Genomic DNA, 20,894 nt, shown 5'->3' on the forward strand with positions numbered 1-20,894 from the left:
GGAATAGATCTGGACAAGAAGAAGAAGTCTGGAGATAAATGTGAGAAGGGAGGGACAGGCAGTAGAAACAAAAGTGAAACTGTTTGAGCAGCATATTCCAGAAGTCTTGAGGTCTTTCTGAGTGCAGCCTTCGTAGATTTGAGATCTACCAGACCATTCTCTCACTAGAAGGGAAAACCTATAATGGCAGCAGGCCATAAAAGAGACCCAGTTTGGGAATATTTTAATGAAGTTCCTCTACCTGTGGGTAAGACAGGCATGCGTGCAAAATGCAACAGTGCAACAAATAAATGCAAGGCCCGGTTGCCCAAATGAAACAACATCGTGAAAAGTGTTCCTTTTCAGGAGGAAGCTGCATTGAAGATGATGAAAGGAACATATTTGAACATGCAGGATCTTCAGGTTGGTAAACTTTTTTATTTCATACTTCTTTCTTAAGGACTGCCTGTCTTCCTTCTGGACTATTCTTGAATTCTCATGTTTGAGCAAAAAATATAGTTGTTACTCTGTGGTACTATCATTTTCGATGCAGTTGTGATAAAAAAATAAATAGCTGAAATAGGCAGATCTTCCTTTTACAATTTCACCTTTTAAAATAGTACTGAGTGTTAGTGAATGCAATGAGAAAAACTAAATGAGCAGTATGGTAATAATAATTAAATAACTGCATTGACTTATTTTGTTTAGGAGAATCCATCCCATCATCCAGAAACAATCATATATAAGTTTGTGATAAGAACCAGCAGATTACAAAGAGAGGTAATTGATGGAAAAATTGCCCCGTTTGTTTATGCAACCAACTCCTTTCCATATGATTGAGAACCCACACTTCATTAACATGGTTCAGTCATTAAGACCAGGATACAGTCCACCCAACAAAGCAGATGTCATAGGCAAATTGTTGGATAAACTGTAAGAAAGAGAAATTGAGCACTGTGCAAAAGGTCTAGAAGGTAAAATTGTTAACCTGAGTCTTGATGGGTGGAGCAATGTTCACAATGATCCTATTGTATGTGCTTGTGACACAACAGAAGAAGAGAATGTCTTCAGAAACAACTGATATACATCAGGAAATGCACACACAACAGAATACTTACAAGACGTAGCAGTAAAAGCTATAACAAACTGTGAAAAAAAATTAAAATGTCTAGTACGCAGCTTGGTCACAGACACTGCTGCAAATGTACCCAAGATGAGAAGAAATTTAGAAGCGAGTCCCAAGCTAATACCATAAGGTTGCAGTGCTTATTTGATGCACCTCCTAGCCAAAGACTTCAGTGTTCCAGAAATAAAGACTAATGTTGTTGAAATTGCAATATACTTCTGTAACAACCATTCTGCAGCAGCTGCTCTGAAAACAGTGGGAGGAACCAAGCTAACTCTCCCACAAGACGTGTGATGGAACTCAGTAGTGGACTATTTTCAGCACAATTATCAAGAACTGGCTTAATCTGATGACAGTTTGTGAACAAAATTGTGAAAAAATAGATGGCCCTGTCACAGCCAAAGTTCTCACCATTGGGCTTCAGAGAAACGTTGAACACACCCCAAGTCCCCTGAAGCCTATTTCTGTAGCCTTGAATAAAATGCAGGGAAAATAGCTGTTTTATTACTGATGCTGTTGAAATTTGGAAGGAATTGAGTGAGGTCTTAAAAAAAGAACTATGCAATGACAGAGTTAAATTACAAGAATTAAAAAAACAAATGGGACAAGCACTATCTCCAGCTCATTTTTTTGCAAATATTCTCAATACTCGTTACCAGGGTCAAACCTTAACTATTGAAGAAGAGGAGTTGGCTATGACATGGACATCCAGCACTCATCCCTCCATAATGCCAACTATAATAAAGTTCAGAGCTAAGGGTGAAATCATTCAAGAAATATATGTTTGCTGATGATGTTTTAAAGAAAGTCACACCAGTGACTTAGTGGAAGTCACTTAAGCACTTGGATTCGGAGACTGTTGAAGTGATAATCTCACTTTTAACAGCAGTAGCTTCTTCTGATGGTGCAGAAAGAATAGTTTCTTCCTTTGGACTAATTCATTCCAAATTGAGAAATTATTTGGGACCTGAAAAAGCAGGAAAGCTTGTTTTTCTTTTCAGATTACGAACAAACAGGAAAATGAAGGTGAAGACGACTGAGTTAGCTGCAGAAGCCTATATTTTAAGTTTTTCATGTTGACCTGGCTGACACAGTCGATTTAATTTTTGTTTTTTTTATAAAAAGTATTTCATTTAACCATTTTAGTTAAAAACAATTTTAACAAAAACAAACCCAATTTTAAAAAGTTGAATGTTTAACTAAATTCAAAAATTCATATGCTTGTTTTGTTAAAATATCATATGTTTGCTGTTGAAGAAAAAAATCCAGAATACATAATGTCGGTGTTTTAGTTAAATAAAACAATTTAAAATGTCTGTCTGGTGATGCGCTCCTCCTAATACAGCATGGCAAGAAAATCCTCTAAATATTAATGATTAACCTGTTGAATTGGAGATAGTTCGCCTCCCAATGACCTCATAAATATCTGCTTTGATTACCTTTGGTAAATGAAATAACCAAACAATCATTCATTTTTTGATATAGCTGTAAAACTAATCAGAAAAGTTTTCAAAACAAATTACTTAAAAATGTATAGTGTGAACCTTCTAAAAATGAAACCTACATCTATTTCTGAATTGTGAAGAATATGTATTAAGGTTGTAACAACCAACAAGAATGCACTTTTATGTACAAATCCATGATTAAATTGAGTCTTCCTGACTAGTGATTTATATTACAATTTCAATCAATTTGATTTAAATCAAATCCACCCTGATTCCCAGAGCCATCCAGTCAACACATTTGAAGTCATAAACATGTCTCTGTACAAGTAAACGTATGTTTGTTTGTTGACAACTGTTTTATACAGCCTAAGATTTCAATTCAGCAGAATGTAAAACAGTTCTAATTTAGAAGCACAAGAACACAAGACTGTATAATCACAGCATACAGTAAATGCCTAGGACAAGGAAAAATAATGTTAAAAAAATAAAGTTAACAAAAACAAGAGAGCATAAGTGGTTTCTTACCTATAGGATATCCCAGTGCAAAGTCATTGCTTTGTGTAGCAAAAATAGGGAACAGTCCTGCTTTGCCAAATCGACTTTCAGGACTGGCTACCAATAATGTTAAAATGCAGACTAAGAAAAATACAGAAGCTTTGGCAACCAGGATGCTGCAAAGGAAGGACCAGTTCACATTGGAAAAATTAAGTACCACCATGTTTTTGAATAGCAAAGCTGGAAGCGCAAAACAGGAGACAAAATTTCCCAGTCCTTTGGCCTGAGTTGATGTGATGATGTTGGCTCTTCCAGCTATATATCCACAGAGGATGATGCCAAAGCATTGTAGCAGTGCTGGGAAAAGCCTGCTTATTGACATGGAAGGAGAACGGCTGGTAACATTGAATTGGTAGTCCAACTTGCTGGGCAGGGAATGCGACATATTGGCTGAAGAGGAGAGGTTCTTTGCGATAAAGTCTGAGAAAGTATCCATCTTTTCTCTCTGCTCGTTTTAAAAACGGAGCATGTGATGTTCTGATCTGTAAAAATAAAAGAACGAAACAGTGTTATTCAACTTCTGAGTGGGAGTGTGTCTCTCTGATTATTTTAAAATGCAGTTCCAAATCCCTCCCACAAGCACTTCTGTCCATCACCCAGCCAGATAATGGCAGCTACTGAGAGGGGGAGAGAGAAAGAAACAAAACTGATAAAATAGAAAACTGTAAAATCATTTGGGTGGATCCCAAATACACATTCTTCCCTCCTTAGCTATTTCTCTCTCCTGCGGATAGTGGCAAGTGCACACAATTCACCAACAGCACAGCTTTACAATTAGTACAGGTCCTAAAACCCACTTGGGTTTCAACTTTAATTCTAGCATGTATGTCGAGTGAAAATTAAATCTAAATGTAACTCAAGAGCTGAAACAATGAAATCTGCTGGCATGGAAAGTGACATGACTTGAGGATTTTCTACTGTAGACTCTGGAATCTAAACATTTATTTAAAATAAATAAAGGCACTTTCAGCTCTTCTGATTTAATGAAAAATAAATCAATCACAAAAGTAAAGCTAAGGCATTTGTCTTGTTGGGCCAGGTCTGAAAACTGGTTTCACTTAGCAGGGCCATATCCATAGCCAGTGTACACAACATTGTTTTTAAAAACAAACTTTTAAGTAAGTTATGTTTCATGTACACCAACTGGCAGCATCATTTTAGCTGAAATCATATTTAAGAGCTTTCTTTAAGAAACTGTTTCCTAACGTCATGAAAAGTGAATGTGAGCAGGGCCAGAAAGAGGGAAGTTCCATACATACTAAAACTCTAATCAAGTCAGGAGATCCCATTACAACACCATTAGAAGCTGTAGAGTAAAAAAGAAGCTCACTGTTACAATCCATGCAGTTAGGTCCTATATACATTACAACTTGTAATGGTGCTGTAACGAGGCTTGGGGAAAAAGGTGCCGCATTTGGGTATGTCACAGGTGGGACTGTTTGGGTGGTACTCCAGGCGCCCCCGGCTTAGTCCACAAGTTTTGGCTACCTGCTTGCAGGAGGGTAGTCTGTGCCACAAGCTTGACTTCAGTATCTAAACAGTTAAATAAAAATAAACTCAGAATTTGGCTGTCTGCACCTTTAAATAAATGAACCTCAAAGACAAGCACTTAGTTGCAATGCTTGAAAGCAAGACCCTGAGGTTCTGGGCAAGCAGAGCTCCTGATCGGTCCCACTCTCATCCAGAAGCGCTGCCCTGAGAAAAAGGGGACAAGCCTTTTTAACTGGCATGCTGGGTCCTGATTGGTCAAAGTCTCCTCCTAGCCATTCTAGGCCACTGGAGGACTAAGTCTTTTTTGTAGCCTGGTCTGGTCATTGAACAGGGGATGTCAGGGCTCTAATGCCTCCAGCAACGAACAGAGAAGGACTGATAGATCCTGTCACATGGTCTCATTACTAAATTACAGTTGTAATGTAGATGGGGGAGGGAGTCTGCTTAAAAAAAACCCGTGAGCTTTACCCATGCATGATACCCTCCTGTCAAATCTGAAATCTAAACTATTTCAAACAAGGAGTTACAAGCAGTTTCAGATCCCATGCCTGCTCCGAAGTTCCTCAGTCAATTTTTATTGTTATACAACCATATTTATATAATTTTAAAAGATTCCCCTCCCCCCCATCTCTGATGATGCTGCATAAGACACCAATCCAAATGGGCAAATGACTGATTCTGCTGAGGAAGCAGTTTAACTGACTCAACAGAGAATGCTGTCAAATGCAGAGTGAACAATCTGATTCAGTCTAATCTTATTTGGTTACACCGTTGCTTCTGAATGGTGGGGAGTAACATTGTCAGACAAAATTGTGATTTTTAAGTTGATGTGCTTCTTTCATAATGCCCCCTCTGTGAACCATCTGATTGCTGACTGCATGACCAGAAAAACATGTGGGTGTATGTACCCATCACACACCTTGATGTTCTGTTCATTTGAAAGAACAAATGACATCATTTGATAAGAAGAATGCAAGTTCTGAATGTAAAAAGAGGGGAAATATTCTTTCAGTTATTCAGATAGTTAAAATGTTTTCCACAACCTTTAAAAATTGGCTAATGGTAACGTGGCTTTTAATGCTATCAAGTGCTGGGCCTCCTGTCCAAGAGCAGGGAAAGCACACTTCAGTTTCATATATTAATACATATTTTGGAGTGAACTGCTTTCTTTCGTACATTTATGGCATTAAAATGAAGAGTAGTGCCAAGCAGACTAGAAAATAAGAAACTAGCCTCCTCCCTTTTCCCACTGGCTCTATTCTCTGCCTGACCTCTGGGATATTTTGGAGTGGACGGGGCATCTTACCAACTTGTTAATTTAAAACTAAATAAAGAGAGCTCTCTGTATTTCATCACCATTGCCTAAGGATACTCAATAAGATGCTACAATAGAAGAGAGGATGCTACAATAGAGGAGAATTCCTATTCTAATTAAGAATAAATTCCAGTGGCCACAGAAGAAATCATGTCCACTGCTACCACACCAAGCAAAAAAAAAAAAAAATCAGACCACCATTCTAAGCCAATTATCCTTTCTAACCAGCCAGACTTTCTGCATCATTCATCTGGTTAAGAACTTAAGACAAAGTCTTATATTTATGCTGAGAGGTGCTGGTGGCTGCAGGGATCACAGATCTGGTAAGTACCTATGAGGGAGCCATTAGAAAAATGGAACTTTGTTTAGTACTAAAAAACAATGGAAACCACCATTCAAGGAATAGATCAGCCTGGTAAGCCTGGGCCACACTGGCCAAGGGGTTTCCCTGAAGAGTGATAATCACAGAGGCTGGCCAGGAACTGGGGAAGGGCAGCTGGGTGTGAGAGAGAGACAGAATGGAAGCACCAGAACAGAGACCAAAGTAGCCAAGAACATAGCCTAAGCAAACCCTGGGACCATGGCCCTGGGGGAAAAACAACAACCCAGAGAGGGAACATTCTGGGCTGAGTGGTGGCCGAAAGGGGCGTGGAACTCTGAGCAAAGAAACACTCTCTTGTTGTTTGATTCCTCCTATGTTCAAGGAAACAGGACTTTGTACATTCTTGGTAAGCAAACAGGTTTGTATGAAAGACATGCCTGCCTTCATCATCAATTTCTCCTTCCAACTGAAATCACCCGTAGGACTCTGAATTTCGTCTAAAAGAGCGGGTAAAAGAGGGTAACATCCCCCCCCGTCCCGCCGCGATAGAAAAACCGCAGCAGAATGTGCATTGACACAACACAGGCATTCTTTAATTTAGGTACACAACACAGTGGTAAAGATACCAATTGGTGGTCTACACTAACATTCCCACTGTTACAAGCAATAGTGATGCTGCATTGATGCTGGATTAAGAGTTGGAGATTTTAAGAAAAATGCTAATGTAGACATGGCCACAGAGATTCTGCTTTTTTTCCTGTGCCCCATTTCAGACTGAGATAGAGATGACCTTTCTAATTTCTGCAGTTGCTATGGAAACATGGACAACAGAAAGTCACAAATGTGTTACCTACTTTAAAAAAACAAAAAAACAAAAAACAATATACAGTTTGTTTCTCCCCTGGTTATAAAGACAGGTTTCAGAGTAGCAGCCATGTTAGTCTGTATTCGCAAAAAAGAAAAGGAGGACTTGTGGCACCTTAGCGACTAACAAGTTTATTTGAGCATAAGCTTTCGTGAGCTACAGCTCACTTCATCGGATGCATTCAGTGGAAAATACAGTGGGGAGATTTATATACATAAAGAACATGAAGACAACCTTCACATCTTGATTACTTTGTGGCAAGTGTGACATATGCACTAGTATCAGTGATAGGAACTCTTCTCCAATTTAACTGCACATTAAAAAGTCAGCCTATTAAATGATACAAACAAAGCTTTGAAGTTTTTAAAGAAAGTTTTCCTAACCCAATTGAATTATAAAACATTACACCGTTAATCCAGAGCACCAATGTATACGAGTGTTCTTATAGAGAGCTCCTTCCCTGCCCACATTTGTTATATTTTATATCGTACATGCATTTAGAATGCAAGTTCTTTGGGACACAGACTAAATATTTGACAACCTTACCCACCTTGCAGCATTGTGTACATTTACCACATTTGATCAACTGGGATGAAAATAGCCTATTTTAGGTCAACCAGTCCATCCTTATCCCATACAGTACATTTTCCAATGTTGTGTCCACTCTACGCTGTAAATCTCCCAAACAACATGGATTCAGCAGTTCTCTTGCGAGAATGCAACACACTTCACTATCAGTTAGTTTTTCCTGATGATCTAACTAAATTTTACCCCATTACTCCAAGTTATGCCCTTGTAATCAGGTCTACAAACCCCACACTGAGCATAGACAGAGGGGGGAGAGAACCATCTCTTCAGCTTGATCACACTCCCACACAGCTGCCAGAGCTACCGATCATGGAGACAGATGCCCACAGCTGCAACTAATAGAGGAAACAAGGCCTCCAGGTAGCCAAGACAGATGGAAGAGGAGGCAAAAAGGCATGGGACAGCAAAGGGCAGACACCAGGCTGCTTTCAGGAAAGTAATCAAGAGAGTGAAGCAGACTGTGAGGCTGATAGCCTTAATTAGAGGTAAAGGTCCAGGAACTCACCTGATTGAAGACAAGCTAAGGAGAGTCAGCCAGGAGAAACTGGGGCCCCTCGAAAGACCACACCAAGAGACTGCTGACATAGGCCTCCATGTATCAACTTCTTGAATTTCTCTTCCTCCCTAGTGTTTTCACCTTTCAACTATTTGGATAGAGAGTACGTCCCCTCTTCAGTTTAACTGATGTTTAGCTCAGCCATACACATTTAGTGCTTAAACTTTCTTCCAGCCCACAGGTTATTTTTCTTGCTCACTCAGAGCTTTCAATATTCTTCTGATGAGAAGGTACCCAGAACTGAACACAGATATCTCAGGTATGGTTGCACGAGACCCACATAGAAATTATTACCTCCCTAATACATAGCACAGCTAGTTGTAGCCCAAAGTTACATTGGCTTTTTCACTCTGATATCACATTGCAAACTCAGGTCTAACTTACTGCTCATTCTCACCCCCAAGGCTCTTTCAGCATCGCTGCTTCCCAGTTTTTCCTTTCCAATGAACATCTGTATTTGACTATTTCCCACTAATTTATTAGTGGAAAGCACTTTTCCAAGCTAGTTTTTAGGTCCCTTTTGCATAGTATAGATTGCAGCACAGAATCAGCGCAATAATAAACTCTCAGCCCTTCCTTCTGCACTCAAACAGTCCCAAGCAGGATACAATTGCATAACCACACCTGAGAAGGGTGTATATTTTGGCTTCTGCAGGTAGTAAACCCTAAATGAACATGAGGCAGAGTTACAGAGGCCAGGCTCTCAGGAGCACTAAAAACTTGGCCTTTTCCCTGGCCTACTCTGGGGCCTTCCTAGCGATAACCTCAGTGTCTGGCTCCTTCACCCAAAGGCTTTGTTCTGATCCACAGCAGCAGCCTGTGTCCCGTGCCTTCCTATATAAGACCCCCATCTACACTAGAACGCTTTCAACAGTAAACCAATTGGTTAAGGGTGCGATTCCTGCCCCTGCCAAAAAAAAAAAAAAAAAAAAACTTTGATGCCAGCAAAAGCCCTAATGTAGATGTAGTTATACCAGCATAAAAGTGCTCTCGCTGGTGTAGCTTATTTTCCTCAGGGAATTGGTATAAATGATACTGTTGCCAGTATAAGTTGCATCTACAGCTGGGAGGTGGTGGCGGGGGGGTGCCATTATAGTTACACCAGCAAACCTTTTCTAGTGTAGACCTGGCCTAATATACTTATATGGCCCTCTAGTGACATAGATCTGACCGCCTCACAATCTTGAATATATTTATCCTCACAACATCCTTGTGAGGTAGAGAAATATTACTATCCCCATCTTACAGATCAGGAACTGAGGCCAGGCCTATACTTATAAAGCCTTGCTGGCATAGCTATATAGCTACAAGGGTGTATTGTGCTGGTAAAGCACTCCTACTGTGGACCCAGCTTATACCAGCAAAACTGCGTTTTTGCTCATGTAGCTTAGTCTAGGACCTCCCTCCTCCACTATACCCACTCAAATGACATAAGCTATCTGTGCAAAAGCACAGTTTTACCAGTAGGTAAGTGCAGCTACCCTTTGAGCTTCTCCTAGCACAGCTGTCAGTCACAAATCAAGCCCGACTGGCGTTAACTACACCATCTAAAAAGTTTGTAGTGTAGACCTGGCCTCCCACTTTTTTCCCTTATTCCAGAGAAGGGAGAGGGAGAAGTTAGTCACAGATGCATTTATTCTGGGGGGACTAACGACTAATTCATGACTTTTAGAGACAGTGCTGCCTAGGCTGCCATTTGTGCTAAGGACAGCTGCTAAGCTAGCTCCTCTGCCAGGCAAACATTGTAGCTACTGGTCTCAAGGAGGGATAGCTCAACAACAAGAGGAAGTCTGGTCTAGTAGTAGACTAAAAAGCACCAGAGTATAAGGACCTACTGCATTCTATAACCCCAACTCCAACACTAACTTAGTACCCTATCTGTAAAACTCAGACAATAATACTTACTTAGTTACTTACTTCACATGAGTGGTGGGTGTACTGATTAATATTTGTAAAGCACTAAAACACAAACCAAACTCTCCAGTTGCTAGGAGTTCGAGAACTCCCAGATCCCTGCTTTGATCAGAGTACTATTTCTTGAACACTCTTCTAAATACTGGCAACTATGCGTAAACCCCAGCACAAGCAGCTGGGTTCCACCTCTCCTGCATGAAGACCCTCTTCACTCTCCCCTCCACTTTTAATGGAAGATAAATTAAGTTTGGAGTTCCACAAAAATTCTTCTTACTGACCCTCCCCAAAATTCTGAGGGGACTTTCTACCAGAAACATGCTGATTTTGTTGAAGAGATTCTGTAAATTGTTAATGGATCCTGAGATCACTTTCACAAAGCAGATCACCTCATTTACAACATGATGCAATATAACAATATCCTGCTGGTGATAAACACATTATAGTTCTGTTGGACAAACTCATTTAAGTGGAAACCTTGACAGAAGGGGCAATATCTCCCATGAAAGAGCTCTGCATCTCAGGTGCTCACATTAGAGGAATAACATACTGAATGGGTTTGTCTGCTTTTAAAATTGTCTAGAGTAATAAAACCACCAAAAAGAGGAAGTTAATTGCATCACCTTAGTGCTTTAAATTAAAAGATACTGTAGTGGTGAGAAGTGATTGGTACAGATTCCACTCCTGTACACTGCCATTCGGTCTTCTAGCCTTGGGAGAGTAAATGAAGAGTAACGGTGTAACCTTGGGGAAATCACCGAAAAGGGACGCCATTAGTCTGAACTCTAGTCAATTCCAAAAGTAGTTTCAGGTACCAACCCTTCTTCTTTGTTTCCCTCCACACTGTTTAGGGTTTTAAAATATTTCCTATTTTTAATTTTTTCCCCACACTTTTGCTGTGTGAAAGTGCCTAGATTCCACAGAAACAACAACAACTAAGAAAACTGACTACACAAAAGAAGCAGTGAAATGAAGGCCCTGGTCTACATACAAAATGGCACTGATATAACTAAAAGGCGTGGCTTCCAACTAAGTAAGTTAAATGGGTGTAAATTCGGTGTGTAGAAAAGCCCTAACAATATGAGAAGTGTTGCCAATTGCACAAAGTAAACAAACTGAAAAGGAAAAATATTTCCCCTACTCTCTTTTAGTTATAGTAATGTTATGTTTTATTTGTAGATGTGATCTTTGATGCTACAGTCAGTAAAATATTTTACACACTGAAGTGTGATTTTTAGATTCAACATCCCTTTAAAACAAAAAACCCCTCAGTGCCTCAGTTTTCCCATTTGTAAAATCAGCTAAGACCTAATCACTCACTCTTATTAAATTCTTTTAAACATACAGTGAAAAGTAAAGCCCTATGATTAGTACTTCATATTTATTTTCTATGAGTGCCTACTATGCTCCTTCTGTGTATGAGTAACCACATTCATGATTGGGAAATGTCTGTGTCTGACAAGTACAAAACTAATTGCAATGTGCTGCGTAACAGAAGACTTGAGGGAAAAGCTGGAAGATGAAAAGGAAGGCTAGGTGGGTTTCCTAATTGTTTAGTTTGGTGGTGTGTTTAAACTAAATCTACTTGAATATATTATAACAGATATACACAGCAGATGCTTCACTTTGTCTAGTTTGACAAGTACGAAAATAATTGGTGCAAAAAAAACAAACAAGTCAATGCTAAGACTGATGAAAATTGATTTTTTCAGTCAGTGGCAAACTGTACCAGAGGTGTTTACAATCATACTGAAAACACGGTGTAACCAACACTATAGTTTTGGAATGAGATCATGTTTATCAGTAAGTAAGATGTGTTGTTGGATAGCTTGAAGTGAGTATTAAAGGGTAAATTTACACACACACACACACCTGCTAAGCGCCTACTGAAGTCACAGTCGTTAGGGTGTCGCAAACGGTAGGCAGCTAAGTAAAAAATCCCCTTCCCGTGGGCAGGCTGAGCGCCTCCGAGGAGGAGACAGCCCGGGCATCTGCACAGAAGATCTCGCTGCAAACCAGCAGTGAGAGAAGAAACATCCACACCGTGTCCAGCGCAGCCTTACGTAAGGCACAGCCTGGAGCAGGGACCGGCTGACATCCCCCCGGCACACACGCCGTACCGCCCCCAATAACATACAGATTTCAGGAGATCTCCCCGCGACGGTCACAGCCCCAACGCGGGAGCGCACATGCCGGCTCCGGAGCCCCTGAGTGCTGGGGCCCTCTCAGTGCCCGGCCACCGGCCGCTCCCCCAGGCCTTCTCTGCTCTCCGAGGTGCCCTTCGCCGCCTCTGCCTGGCGCAGGACTTGGCCGCCGCAGGCTGGGGCCGGTCTCCAGCTCAGCCCCATGGAGCGGGAGGCTAGGCGCAGCGCTGCCGCCCTGGGTCCCTCGGCAGCTCCCACGCGCGGTAGGGCCCAGCCCCACAGAGGAGGCGCCCGAGTCTAAGTGCCCGCCCTGCGTCGGGTGCAGCCAGGCGCTAGCCCCAGCCGCGGGAGCTGGGCGCGCATCGCCGCTGCTGAGCCGGGAGCGTGGAGGGAGCTAGTCAGTCGCTGACGCGGCGAGGAAGGGCAGGGGTGGGGAGGCCGGCCCTCAAGATGGCGGCGCTCGGTGGGCTTGGGCCCCAAGTCCGTGCTAGATGCAGCCGCTTGACCCCGCCCCCTCTCAGGGAGTAGCTTGTGGGGGTGGAGAGCACCGTTCCTTACCCGGGGGCGCACAGAGCTGCCTCCAGCTCCTCTCTCGGATGGGGGTATGTGGCACACTCTCACCCCTCCAGCTCCTTGGGGTGTGGGTCTATCTCCCCCGTATGCCTGTTGGAGGGAGGGGTTATAGACTTATTCCCCTCTCTCCTTATGAAGGGGCTGCAGAGCTATCCCTTCATCTCCTTACTAACGGGGGGCTTTGGATGTGTCCCCAAGTTTCCTCAGGCTGGGAGTTTATCATGCAGCCCTACTCCTCTTGGAGAGGGAAAGGGAGGCCTCAGACCTTAACCCCGCATTTCCTTGGCGGGGGAGGAGACTATAGATCTGATCCCAAGTCTTGTTCCTGACAAGGGCTATGACAGATCCCCCCACCCTTTCAGAAATCCTGTCTCGAGGAAGGGGAAAGGTGGTCACAAGACCTGCCCTCACCCCCCCCCCACCCCATTCCCTGTGACCTCACAGAGCAGAAAGATGACCTCCCCTAAATGAGCCAGAGTTGCTTTTCATTGTTAGTAGGAACAGAGCTGCTCCCAGCCTCACTCCTTGGGAGGAGAGAAGGGTTGTAGAATCTGGCCCCCTGTTCTCCCTATGCTGAGAAAGACTCCCATCTTTGGGGATTAGTTCTCAACAGCATTTGGAATCTCTTCTTGGGAGCCTGAAAGAGTAGGGCTTGGGCCTTTCTCTGAGAAACTTGCTGTATCACTCCCTTAATAGTGTCACTGTTCTGCATGAGCAGGTGAAGCATTTCACATCATGAACCGGATCTCAGGCCCACAAATGTTTGGCTCTGTAAGCCCCCAGATCCTCGTCACAAAGGCTCAGGGGCTAGATGCCTATAGAATCTGTGTATATACAGCCATGGATAGGGCCAGTGGGTGCATAAAATTTAGATGCAAGGAGCCTCATCTCTAAAGCTTTAAACACTAACAGCAGGGCATAAAGGTGGAAGCTTTTAATTTGCTATTTTGTTTCTTTTTTAAGTAAACTAGAACTAAAACTAGAAATTAAACATTACCCATGTAATGCTCCACAATAACAGAAAGAGCAAATTATCATAGAATTAAGAGAGAGTAGTCAGGAGGTGATAGTTTTCTATATTTGTTGTAACATGTTTAGCCTACTAATTTAGTTGGAGGCTGAGTTTCCAAACTGTGTTAATATATAACCTGCAAAGGCTGGCCTTATAATTAACTATGCCTTACTTGATAACTTAAGTTGGGTATTTAGAATCAATAGTCATGATTCTCTTGCTGCTGCAAAGGAGAATCAGACTTTAAGTTGCCTCTTCTTAACCCACTATTGAAGGAAGGAGAAATCAGGTCATGACTTACCCATTTTCCATCAGTCTTGGTGGTGGCTGAGCAGGAAGGAACTAAGTCATGTGTTGCTTCCGCTCTGATCTCACTGCCGTCTGTCTGAAGGGGGGACAACTGTAAAATGCTTTCTTTGTATACCTTCCCTTTCAGTCTCTGTGTGTAGGACCTTCAAAAGCTCAAAGCCCAAAACAGCGTGTTTTCCGTGTTCTGAACACTTGGAGCACACATACCTGTGCCAATAACCCCTCGTATTGTGGAACTTACAGTGGAACTTACAGGCAGGGGAATTTTCATAGTTTCTTTAGGAAGTCAATTAAAAAATCAAACCAAACCTGGGGCCTTCAACTAAGTAAACAAGAATCTCACACACAAGAAAAAGACTTAATACAAGCTTTCAGCATGTAGATAAACTGGAAAGAAAAACAACAACAAAAAAAAGAGACTGAGAACCAACAATTGCAGAGGAAAAAGGATGGACAGGTGACAGACAACTTAAAAAGAAACTTTATTTTTTGTCAAACATTCTCTCCCCAAAATGGGTCAATCTTGGCTCTTATACCCCTGAATCTATCAAATCCAAAGGGAAGTTGAAGGGAACAAATAGGATGTTATATTTTAAGAAGGGGTGGGGTGGGGGGAGAAACAACATGAACAGGATACTTAGGGCAAGGATAATGAAAAGGTTTATATAAAAAGAGATATAAAAGCCCTTAACCAAAACAGAAGGGGGCACTGAAGGAACAAAAATGTTTGGAAAAGGGATTGTAGGAAACTTTAAAGGAGCACCGTGTAATCTTTCCCACCTCACTAGTAGCTACCGTAAGGGATTGTCAGAGTGGTGGCGGTAGGGTGACCAGACAGCAAGTGTGAAAAATTGAGACAGGGGTTGGGGGGTAATAGGAGCCTATATAAGAAAAAGACCCAAAAATCAGGACTGTCCCTATAAAATCTAGACATCTGGTCACCCTAGGTTGGGTGTTCCTTCTTGAGCATGGTAGTCAGATGCACATCCCTAGATCCAGAAAAGTGCTCCTATCCTGATACTTACAATTCTGGTTTTGGGGTATTGTGGGGAACACCATTAAGGGAAGAATGGAGGTAAAAACATTGATAGTAATATAACTTCAATTTTCATATTTTAAAGTTCATTAAGAGATCACAAGTTGGTAAAAAGGTTGAACACAATTCTTCTGGGAAGTTCCAGTCTTAAGCACCACTGAAAGAAAAAAGAAAAAAAGATAATCAAGAGAGGAGAAAAGAATAAATGAAATGGGGGGGAAATCAAATTTCTACTTAGAATACAGAATGTTATGAAAACAAGTATTTTATGATTGTTACCCTTTGAATATCAACTACAGAAAGATAAAGAATAAGGACATACAAGAAATAATTATTTGCACTTATAAAACACCTTTCTTCCTGACTGGACTGAAAACTCTTTACAGACTAAGTGGTATAGTGACAAATGCACCACTTCTAGGATGAAACATGGTAGATATTCTGAGTCAGGAACACCACACAACAGAAAGTGAAAAGTAATTTCTCAATTTGAAACTATAGGAGAGTTTAGGTAGAACATAAACCAGTGGACAGGACACCAGTCTTAGGACCCTTAGTCTTGTGTAAAGTGCTGTGAAATCTCCCATTAAGTACAGTTTGTCCCAGAAGAGCACCTTCGGCAATGTAGTGCTCCATTGCACCATGCTAGGTGACTGGTTCAGTACTGATTTTGAGGACACTGCTTGTCTATCTTTCCTCTGTTCCCAACAGTAGATAATTGTATTGGCCTGTGTCATTGATGCTCCCACACACAGAGCATCTCCAACAGTAGCAGCAGAGTGAAACAGCCTAGGATCACATCAATTTCATTCTGTTCCTTTTTCTAGACTAGTGCTATGTGCATGACCAGCCTGGGGGAGAAAAAACAAAACAGAAAAGGGGAGAAACAGAAATGGAAAGAAGATAAAAAAATGGAGAGGCAGGACAACAAAAAGGAGAAGCTAATGAGAGAACAATAAACTTAGAATAGATGCTCACAAATGGAAAAAAGTGGAAAGGGAATAACAAAACACAAAAAAACCCGCAAAAAAGGTGGCGGGGGGGGGGGTGAGTTAGCTGCACTAGTGGGAACATTGTTTAAGGATCATACTCAAACCCATGCTCCCTAGCCTAGAAACGCCTTGTCTAGACTAGGACTTGAAAGATGTTAGCTAAGCACATGTTAACAACCTCATGTAGACAAGGCAGCATGCCTTTAACATATTAAACTAGTTCTTTAACTCAACTAATTATAGAATACACATTGAGAAAAATAACCACACGGTCCTCAGTACAATACTAATTAAATACTGTACAGATGACCACCGTATCACTGATGTCAATAATGTAGAAGAAAGTACTACGGGACAGAGAATATTGTCATCCCTTTTTTTACTTGAGCTGTTAGCCAAAATTCAGGGTCTAGTGGGTTGCTTCAATCAGGTGGAAAAGTTGATTTGGAGTCAGCTATTTCTCTGATGCATTCCTCTTTATTTACAAAGTCCTGCTTTCCTGAACTCAGTAGGCAAACAGTTTTTTTGCTCACAGTTCCAGGTGCTTTTCCGGTTAGCATTTAGCCCAAAATCTCTCTAGGCTTTTCTCAGGTTCCTAGAGCTTGTTCTGGCTGTCCTTGGCTTTCTGTTGCTTCTTTGTTAGTTTCTCCTCCCCCTGACACATGTACACAACTCTATCAATGGATGCCCACACCCATGTGTTTGCTATATCAGGCCCCAGGGGAGCCCGCGTCAGACAACTTTTTATTACAGAAACTGGAGAAGGGGAGAGGCTGTTCTAGATTTAATTGACAAATAGGGCAGAACTAGTTGAGAATTTGAAGGTGGAAGGCACCTTCAGTGAAAGTGATCTTGCAATAATAAGTCCATCATCATGACTTGATCATATTTATAATGTGCAAACAGAATAAAGTCCAGACCAGAAAAATACATTGTATACACACACACAGAGAAATTTAAGAGTACCATATTTCACAAAGGTGAAAACAATTGTGAGCCACATCAGCTCTCAGGAAGAATTTAATCAGGGAAATGTGAATAATTGGGAATTGTTTAAGAACACTTTACTAGATGTTCAAAAATCCACAAACAAGGAATTCTGCTATATTGGTTTAAAAATGAACCTGGTTTAGAGGGGAATTGAACGCATCTATAAAAAATAAACAAATTGAAGAAAGGGGAAGTTGATAGTAATGAATATAAAACAGAAGCTAGGAATTGTAGAAAATTGATAAGGGAAGCAAAGGGAAACAAGGAGGACTCTGTGGCCAACAGAGATAAGGACAATACAAGTTTTTAAAATATATTAGGGACAAAAAAATATCCTAACAATGGTTTTGTACCAGTACTGGATGAAAATGGTAGAATTATCAATAATAACACAGAAGAGGCAGAAGTATTCAATAAATATTTATGTTCTCTATTTGGGGGGGAAAATAGTAACATAGAATCATAGAATATCAGGGTTGGAAGGGACCTCAGGAGGTCATCTAGTCCAACCCCCTGCTTAAAGCAGGGCCAATCCCCAATTTTTGCCCCAGATATGTAAATGGCCCCCTCAAGGATTGAACTCACAATCCTGGGTTTAGCAGGCCAATGCTCAAACCACTGAGCTATCCCGTGGTCATATCATATGATGTGATAGCACTCTCTGTTCCACTACATTGGGACAATATTAAAAAACAGCTACAACACTTAAGCATGTTTAAAATCAGTAGGTCCAGATACCTTTCATCCAAGAGCTTTAGAAGAGCTGGCAAAAGAGCTTGCTGGGCCATTAATGTTGATTTTCAATGTGTCTTGGAACACTTGGGAAGTTCCAGAAAACTGGAAGAAAGGTAATGTGCCCATATTTAAAAAGGGTAAATGAGATGACCTGGGTAACTATAGGTTTGTCAGTAAGACATTGGTCTTAGGCAAGATACAGGGCTTGATGTGGAAACTAGATGCTGTCAAACTAATATCTTTTTTTAGATGAGATTACAAGTTTAATTGATAAAGATAGTTGTGTTGAGGTAATAGACTTCTGTAAAGCATTTGACATGGTAACAATTTGATTTAAAAACTAGAATGATATAAAATTAACATGGCACACATTAAATGGTTTAAACTCTGGCTAACTGATAGGTCTCAAAATGTAATCATCATTGAATGGGTGTTTCTAGTGGGGTCCAACAGGGATCTGTTCTTGGTCTTACATTAGGCATTGTCATCAATGACCTGGAATAATAATAATAAAAATAAACACTGAAAGTTTTTGAATGACATAAAAATTGGGTGAGTGGTAAATAATAAAGAGGACAGGTCACTACTGGAATTGTTGTGGATACTAATATAGGGTCCTGCCAGACACTGATTTAACCATAAATTCCTTCATTAAATTCAAGTATTTATGTAATTGCTCTAAACATGTTTAAAAGCCTAAATGATAAGCAGTTACTACAGCTATACAACAACAAACGTTTATAAGTAATGATCAAATACTTACAAAGGATGAGACCCAGGGGTGGTCAAACCTATGCTGACTGGCTCCAATTTGGTCAGCCAGGTACTAGTGATGAGCCATTTAAGAGCTCACCCTTTTCTACCCTTTAACAAAAAAGTTATGTCATTGCCAATTACTAACTTTAGCAGTTTAGGGCTAGACCCTGTTCTTAGGCCTGAAGTAGATAAGATTGCTGACTGGGTTCCCTTTTTCCAAGTCTTTTTTTATTTTATTTTTTAAATCTTTACCATACTTCTTCCTAGCTGCTGACCAATACTTCTTTAGCTGAAGCTTGTGTATAACCGGGTACAGCTCCAAGGTAACATTGGTATGTTAAAGTTACTTCTGACTCAACATGCACAACCCTTCTTTATTGTTCAAACTAGTTGGAACCATCCGGGATAATTAGAGGCCCCTCTTTTCTTATCATCCACATTCTGAGCTCAGCATTTTTACAACTTCTCTCCAGTTACATTTTTTTTTTTTTAACTTTAAGCACATTATTTCCAAGGTCTTCCCATGGCTGCTAAAACCCTTTTATTTACCTATCTAATCCTATGGTCACTGTGTGACACAGAGGCCCACTGGTATTTCACTACTCAGCAACTCCTATCAAGCTTGACAAACTCATTACACCTATCACATTGCTGTCATGATATCAATCTATAAAGAATGTTGTATGAGTACCAAATGAAAGCTGGTGACACACTGGCCATTAATATAATTGAAAAATGTATTTATTACACTATATGAGGAATTACTGATATTATGCTTTAAGTCTGTAACCAAACTAAGGGAGAAACGAGTTGTCTTCCAGACAAGAGGGAATATAGTTATCCCCATGTCTCTAATGGGAATTGAGCAAGGTGATGCCAGAGACAGTAGGCAGTTCATTTGCATTGGAGATACACAGGGGCAACAAATTAACATGAGGATGTGAAATCAGCCTGGGAAGACATTGGAGTCTGAACCCCAGGGATTCATCCTGATTCTGGTGTCAGAGACAATAAACTTTGGGGAATATAAGGGGCAGCAAAATGACCTTTGGTTACCCATCACTTAGGGGACAAAGAGGCCAGTGCTCTTTGTATTTTTGCACAGTGGATCCCCTAACATGTGGGTGGGTGACACTGAAAGGCCGATTTAGGTAAGAATCTTATTTTAGCCAAGAATTTTGGTTAGTTAAGTTTTAGTCACTTAGAAGCATGTTATCCTTTAGTTTTATTTTTAACTATTTCTCTCTCTCTGTTACCTTTGCTTAGTATCAGTTGAATTTCTGTTCTTTATTAATAAACTTATGTTTCCTTGCACTGTAAGTTCATCCCAATGCAGTGTGTTGAAATAAAGTGTGAATCCTCAGCTAAGCCAACAGGCGGCTGTGTATCCTGTCTCTTTGGAGACAGCAGACTTGGTCATTTCTGTGGGTGTCCAGTGACAGGGGCTGGATGCTGCAGGGAGATGCTTCTGGAGAGTCTGGGAGCTGAATGCACCAAGGATTAACCTGCAAGGCAAAGTTAGGACTGGTGGAGTCCTGAGGACTCTGTGGGGCTGACTAGCAAACTGGAGTGACAAAGAGTTGTGACTCAGTTTAGCCCCAGCAGTTCCCTTTTATGCTGAGGCAAATGGGTAACAGAGTGACTTTACCACTCTGCACACTGAGAAAGCGTCACACACTGATATAGAGCGATCTGAATTGCTTGATAAGCTGTGCAAAGCCAACAGTGTATGTTTTAATACTGCTATAAGTAAATATACATCACTAGGAACAAAGAACGTAGGCCATACTTACAGGATGGGGACCTCTATCCTGGGAAGCAGTGACTCTGAAAAAGATCTGGGGGCCGTGGTGGATAATCAGCTGAACATCAGCTCTCAGTACAATGCTGTGGCCAAAAGGACTACTGTGATCCTTGGATGCATAAACAGGGGAAACTCAGTAGGATTAGAGCAGTTATTGTATCTCTGTATTTGGTACTGGCGCAACGGCTGCTGGAATTGTGTGTCCAGTTCTAGTATCCACGCTTCCAGAAGGATGTTAATAAATTGGAGAGGGTTCACAGAAGAACCAAAAGAATTCTTAGCCAACATGCCTTATAGTAAGATTAAAGGAAATTAATAATTTAGCTTAATAAAGACAACGTTAGTCTGTAAGTACCTACATGGGGAACAAATAGTTGATGATGGGCTCTT

At 41.1% G+C, this 20,894-nt stretch overlaps 2 protein-coding genes across 7 annotated transcripts in view; both read right to left on the reverse strand.

Annotated features, from left to right (window-relative positions):
- GPR155 (G protein-coupled receptor 155) overlaps positions 1-14,246 on the reverse strand; it is a 46,895-nt gene extending 32,649 nt beyond the window's left edge. For 2 of the 5 annotated variants that reach the window (XM_084643661.1, XM_084643665.1), the window contains exons 1-2: positions 12,291-12,769; positions 3,076-3,587 (exon numbers count right to left, since the gene is read on the reverse strand). In XM_084643661.1, the coding sequence (XP_084499787.1) occupies positions 3,076-3,541 (466 nt within the window). In that variant the 5' untranslated portion in view covers positions 3,542-3,587; positions 12,291-12,769. Of the gene's footprint in view, positions 1-3,075; positions 3,588-8,191; positions 8,268-12,025; positions 12,770-14,183 lie in introns of those variants that run through there. The other 3 variants (XM_084643664.1, XM_084643662.1, XM_084643663.1) reach the window with 3 other exon arrangements.
- A 457-nt stretch (positions 14,247-14,703) lies between these two features.
- Positions 14,704-20,894, reverse strand: part of WIPF1 (WAS/WASL interacting protein family member 1) — a 99,959-nt gene continuing 93,768 nt past the window's right edge. For both annotated transcript variants that reach the window (XM_084642996.1, XM_084642995.1), the window contains one exon: positions 14,704-15,384. In XM_084642996.1, the coding sequence (XP_084499122.1) occupies positions 15,375-15,384 (10 nt within the window). In that variant the 3' untranslated portion in view covers positions 14,704-15,374. The remainder of the gene's footprint in view (positions 15,385-20,894) is intronic.

Source organism: Lepidochelys olivacea (genome assembly GCF_965140295.1).
Source record: "Lepidochelys olivacea isolate rLepOli2 genome assembly, chromosome: 11".
In the NCBI taxonomy this organism is placed as follows: domain Eukaryota; kingdom Metazoa; phylum Chordata; order Testudines; family Cheloniidae; genus Lepidochelys; species Lepidochelys olivacea.